The 6,185-nt window shown below is 44.5% G+C and overlaps 1 protein-coding gene across 1 annotated transcript; it reads right to left on the bottom strand.

Annotated features, from left to right (window-relative positions):
• Positions 1–3,120: 3,120 nt before the first annotated feature.
• Positions 3,121–4,788, bottom strand: LOC127794767 (uncharacterized). Its single transcript, XM_052326013.1, has 2 exons — positions 3,718–4,788; positions 3,121–3,636 (listed from the first exon to the last, which is right to left on the bottom strand). The coding sequence occupies exons 1-2, from the start codon at positions 4,786–4,788 to the stop codon at positions 3,121–3,123; spliced, it is 1,587 nt and encodes a 528-aa protein (XP_052181973.1).
• Between the last annotated feature and the right edge of the window lie 1,397 nt (positions 4,789–6,185).

Here is a 6,185-nt window from a genome sequence, read left to right on the forward strand (position 1 = left end):
GGTCGGAGAAGCTTGATGATATCGGGATTTCTCGGGTTGTCTATCGCTGAGTAATTGAGAGATTATGTGCCCTTAGCACTTGTAATCTGCCCGACCTGTTTACCTTAGAAAACATTACCGCTACAGGGTGGGGTATTCGGCTCGAAGACATGCCAGGGACCTCCACTCTTGCTTTTGTGCCACCATCAGATATGCTCGAGGATACCTTACAAGTTGAGGAGGAAGATGACGAGGGCCCCAAGAAAGAAGAAGAAGGGGGAAAATCTCTAGGGAGTATGGTCTTTCTTGGTTGTTCTTCCTCTGAGGGTAGACCCCCCAGAATCACAAAGATTGCCTTTTAATTACCCATGTCAGTGGTTGACTTTTGCTTTCATCTCTTGTTTTGCAGACATGAATCTATTCAAGGAACAAACACTCAAACGATGTGGTAGGAATTCACGCCAGTCTGGCGAGCAAGACCCACAGCCTCCTCCTCAAGCTCCTTATGGCTTGTTACATGGGCCTTCGTTTGACACACCAGATCCTAGCCTTCTTCCCCCGTCAGCTCCTAGCTCGTCTCAAAGGTGCCTAAAAATGAAGAGGTCTAAGGCAGGTGCCTTATCTAGTCTTCCTTGCCCTGAACCCTCGGCTCCCACCTCGGACGTTTCCATGTTAGACCCCCTACCCTTGAAGGCGCTCCTGTGGAACCAAATCCACCTGATGCATCTGGCTTGTAAAGGAGGGGGATTGGTAGCTCTCGTTCCTCTTTTGGCGGTGAGCTCGACCGAATTAGGGAAGAGAGTCGTCAACCTTTTGTTCCCTTTCGCAAGGATTGGTGAAAGTTAAAAGCTGAGCTCCCGAATTTTCAGCCTATTCTTCCTCCCATTGCTGAGCCTAGACGAAATCTCATGCCAATCCTTAACAGCACTCGGGTGAGGGGTGACCACTTCCATATGCAGCCTGGGCTAATTGATACAGACTCTGTAAGAGACCCAGGGGTTGGCTCCAGGATGATATATGCTACCGTGCTCCCTCAAGACGAGCAGGATTTTTTTGGCTTTTGGCTTAGTGTTGCCAACTCTCTTGAGCAGAAGATTATTGAGGTAAGTTATCTCCGTTGTGCCCATATGTCGCGTTTGTCGTCTGACTTGGTTGTTAGTCTTCTAATGCATTGTTTGCGCCTAGAGGGTCCAAGGGTTGGTGATATCCAACGCTATCGGGAGAGCTTATCATTATCGGGCAGAGCAAGAAAAGGTGGAGGCAAGAGAGAATATGGTAAAGTGGAGGGATCATGAGCGTTTCTACCAAGTAGATATTAGAAAGTTGAATCAAGAGGTAGAGGACATGTGCTCTAAGCTGGTGGAAGCGCATGGTGAGTCTTCAAGCATAAAAGCGGAGATAGAGGAGCTCCGGAAGAACAAATAATTGCTGACGAGAGAGCTCATAGGAGTTCGGGAAGCTCATGAGAATCTTTTGCAAGAACATTCCTTGAGGGTAGACGACCTTGCTTGTTAGAAGAAACAATATAGGTCGCTCAAGGATCGAAGAAATAAGGAGATTTCGGTGGCGCGAGAAGAGGCTGTGAGGGACTATCGCCTTTCAACAGACTGCCAAGAGAGGAAGATCCGTTATGGGGGTTGCTTTACTAAGTATGGATTCTACCTTGCACGCTCGTACCTTGAATCCAAGCGCCCAGGGGAACAGTTCCCTGAGTTGGTCTATATAGATAAGGCGGAGGAGTCTGAGGTTCCCGACTGGCGAAGATATAACGATCCTGACCCCATGAGTCCCAGGGCTTATTTGAAGGCCAATTTAGTTGATAATCTGGAGAACTTGTCGAATCCATGGGAGCCGTATGCCTTTGCCTCAGAGGAGGTGGAGATGACCGAAGCCTTCCCCATGGCTGATGACACAGTTATTTCATCCTCAGACCAGGAGGAAGGTGAGGCCCCATCTACCCCGAGTAGTAGTGCTCCCAGCTCTGGCAGGAGGAAGCGGACTTAAAAGAACATTCCCTTTTTTTTTTTTTAGTGTAGTAGCTCTTTCTTCGTTGAGTGTAATAGCTTTTATTTGCATAAATAAGATTTGTCTCTTAACAATAGCTACATCTCACTGGTTTTCTTTACTATTGCTGCCCATCGAAGGTTTAGTTTCAACCTTCGGATTTTAGGTTTTTCATGCCATAAGGTGGACTATGGGAGTTTAGGCCCTTAGTGGTCCTTTGGCAATTCCTTGACCTCTCGTTATCAAGTCAGGACAATTAAATAGGTTGGCAGGATAGCTCTTGATTTCAATATTGGCGAGTTGTGCTGGACATATTTGTTATTTCATTGGGTTGGGCCACTTGGCTTTGAGGCGGGATGATTATCACATTTGTCGGGCCTATTGAGCCATGCTTTTCTCATAGCGTATTGCGTGGCAGGGCCTTTTGTATTGCTATCGGGCTTAGTAGAGTATCCTACTAGCGGGACCTTAATTCACTTGCCAATGTTATTTGATTTTTTCACTTCCGGGCAAGATTTGTCATACTGCTTAGCGAGGAAGCAAAAAGCTCTCTTTTCCTCCTTTTTCTCCCCTCTTCTTTTTTTTTTTTTTTTTTTTTTGTGAGAGGAGACTCATAGTGGGTTGTTCTCTTTATCCTTTGCTTGAAAATGAAAAAAAGGAAAACACAAGCATTTTACGTGGTTCGGCAAAATGTGCCTACGTCCACGGTTCCTCATCAGGTTCATATTATTATTGCGTTATATGTCAGGAGGAGAGTACAATTTCAGGTGATTTATGCTCCAAGTCTTGCTCATGGTTTCACCCTGGAGCGTTTGGAGGATACATGTACTAGGGCTTATCATTTTCTGGATGCGATACGACCCTTCCTAGTTTGCCTGAAATTCTCTATCCTCTTGGAATGCATTGGTGATACTGACTTTCTGAGGATTAAATCTCCTTCCTTGAGAGGCCGTCTCTTTACTCGAGAGTTGTAATAGTTGGCAATCCTTTTATGATATGCAGCAATTCATACAGCTGCCCTGTCTCTTTGTTCGTCGATGAGATCAAGACTTTTTTTCAGTGAATCAGAGTTATCCGAGCTGCCATATTTATCAAAAGCATCCAATCGGGGTGATCTGCACGAGATTTCTACTGGAATCAAAGCTTATGTCCCATACACCAAGTTAAAGGGCGTTTCACCCATGCTTCCTTTGCGCCTTCCAGCCGAGTTTTCAAACCATGTAAGATTGTTCTGTTGCTGATTTCGGCTTGTCCGTTAGCTTGGGGATATGCTACTGAAGAAATCCTTAACTGAATATCTAGGCCTTTGTAGAAATTTCGAAAAGAATCACAGTCAAACTGCTTTCCATTATCAGTGTTAATGATTCGTGGGATTCCAAATCGGCATATAATGTCTTTCCACACCATGGCTTCTACTTTCCTCGCATTGATAGTGGCTAAGGCTTCTGCTTCAATCCACTTGGTGAAATAATCTGTTGCCACCAAAAGAAATTTCCTTTGCCTCGTAGCTCGTGGAAATGGGCCGAGAATATCCAAGCCCCATTGAGCAAAAGGAATAGGCTGGAATGTGGGCTGTAATTGCGATATCGGAGCAGAATTAATCGGAGCGTGCCTCTGACATTTATCACACTCCCTGATCTTTGTTTGGGCATCCTATTGTAATGTGGGCCAAAAGAAACCTGCTCTTAGGATTTTGGCTACAAGGGCCCTTCCTCTTAGATGCTCACCGCATACTTCACTATGAACTTCCGCCAAGGCATAATCGGTCTCCTGAGGACCTAAGCATTTGAGGAGCGACATAGTGTAAGCTCGCTTGTAAAGCATTCCATCAATCACTGTGAAACGAGCCCTTCTAATTTTAATTTTTCTGGCCTCCTTTGGGTCTGCTGGCAATTCTCCCATGGTCAAATATTTGTAAAAAGGGGTTCTCCAGTCATTACTATTCTCAATGCATGCTACCTCAAGTTCTTCTATACTTGGTCGCTGAAGGACTTCCACATACACTGTTCTTCCAATGGTTTCTTTAGTGGATGCCAATTTGGATAAAGCATCCGCATAACCATTAAGGGGTCTGTTGATCTGCACTAGTTGAAAACTTTCAAAAAATTGTGCGAGTGCCCTGACTTTTTGTAGATACTGTCCCATGACCGGCTCTCTAGTCTCGTACTGCCTGTAATATTGCTGAACAATCAATTGAGAATCACTGTGGGCTATCAATTGCGCTACTTCAAGTTTTCGGGCTAACCTTAGACTAGCAATTAGCACCTCATACTCGGTCACATTATTCAAGGTTGGAAAGGCGAATCTCAAAGAGTATTCAAGGGATTCTTCTTCTGGTGGGATAAGCACTACTCCAGCTCCACTCCCTTGGGAACTGACGGCCCCATCTACAAACAGTAACCATTCTATTTTGCTTTCTTTTTTAGCTTCCTTAGAGGGAGTACATTCAACAATAAAATCTGTCAACGCTTGCCCTTTTATGGCCTGCCTAGGATGAAATTGTATGTCATACTCGCTCAACTCAATAGACCATTTGGTGAGACAATCGGAACATTCAAGCTTTTGTAAGATGCTCCGCAGTGACTGTTCCGTCAATACGTTGATAGAATGGGCTTGGAAGTATGGCCTCAATTTTCTGGAGGCGTTCAGCAGGGCCAGCGCCACCTTTTCAGTGAAGGGATAACGTGTTTCTGGGCCTTGTAGAACCTTATTGACGTAGTACACCGATCGGTCCACTTGTCCTTCCTTTTTAATCAGCACTATGCTTGCTGCTTTGTCACTTACGCCCAAGTACAAATACAACATTTCCCTAGTTTCGGGTCAAGTCAATAGAGGGACTTCTTTCAAGTATTCCTTTAATGCCTCAAACGACTTCTGGCATTGCTCCGTCCACTCAAAATTTTTTCCCGCCTTTAACGTCTGAAGAAACGGGAGTTCCCTCTCGGCTGACTTGGAGAGGAAACGTCCAAGAACTGCCATCCGACCTGTTAGCCACTGCACCTCCTTAATTGATGTTGGGGGTTCCATATCCAGTATCGCTTGAATTTTTTTGGGATTCGCCTCGATGCCCCTTTGTGTGATCATATACCCTAAGAATTTTCCAGATTGAACTCCAAATGCACATTTTGCTGGGTTTAGGCGCATTTCGTATTGCCTAAAGACTTCGAGCACTTGTGCTAACTTTTTTACATGTGATTCCTTCTCCCGACTTTTCACGATCATATCATCAACATATGCTTCTATTGTATCACCCAATAATTCCTTAAAGACTTTATTCACCATGCGTTGATAAGTGACCCCAGCATTCTTGAGCCCGAAAGGCATAACTTGGTAAGAATATGTCCCTTTCTCTGTAATGAATGATGTTTTCTCCTGATCCGAAAGATACATCATTATTTGATGATACCTTGAGAAGGCATCTAAAAAGCTCAACAGTTGATACCTAAATGTTTTATCCACCAAACGGTCAATCCGAGGTAATAAGTGGGAATCTTTAGGACACGCCTTGTTGAGGCTGGTGAAGTCTATACACACACGCTATTTTCCATTGGGTTTTTTAACCATGACGACATTTTCCAGCCACTTTGGAGATAACACCTCTCGAATGAAACCTGCCTTTAGTAGCTTATCAACTTCCTCTTCTAACGTTGATAGTCTATTAGGGGCAATATTCCTCTTCTTCTGTCGAACAGACTTGAACTGAGGATCCACATTCAGATGGTGACATATAACGTCTAGACTAATCCCCGGCATATCTTGTGGTGTCCAAGCGAAGACATCCAAATTTTCTCTAAGGCACTCCACGATTTCTTCTTTTACTGGTTTCGGAAGCTGTGTGCCAACATACGCCAACTTCTCGGGATCTGTATCGCTTAAGTATACTGCTTCTAACTTTTCCACTAGTTGGGGCTTGCGAGCAATCTCTTCTGCCAAGGATTTGTGTATGGCTTTCTCAGCAATAGACAAAGTCTCTTTTGTTCTTTTTTCTTTTGTAGACGACACATAATAGGATCTTACCTTCCTCTGATCTCCACGAACCTTCCCTACTTCTAAGAGCGTGGGGAATTTCATTAATAAGTAACAAGAGGACACTACGACCCTCATATCATTGAGGTGCGGTCGGCCCAAAATTATGTTGTACGCTGCAGAAAGGGCTTTAACCACCATAAAATTTGTCTGTCGAGTCACACTTTGAGGGTTGG

Source organism: Diospyros lotus, chromosome 2 (assembly GCF_014633365.1).
Source record: "Diospyros lotus cultivar Yz01 chromosome 2, ASM1463336v1, whole genome shotgun sequence".
NCBI classification, from domain to species: Eukaryota; Viridiplantae; Streptophyta; class Magnoliopsida; order Ericales; family Ebenaceae; genus Diospyros; species Diospyros lotus.

Bases quoted from the DNA above. Each gene is read 5' to 3' on its own strand.
- LOC127794767 (XM_052326013.1), bottom strand. From the start codon at position 4,788: ATGTTGTATTTGTACTTGGGCGTAAGTGACAAAGCAGCAAGCATAGTG. The intron at 3,637-3,717 runs GTATGCGGTGAG...ACATTACAATAG, and splicing joins TGGCGGAAGTTCATAGTGAA to GATGCCCAAACAAAGATCAG.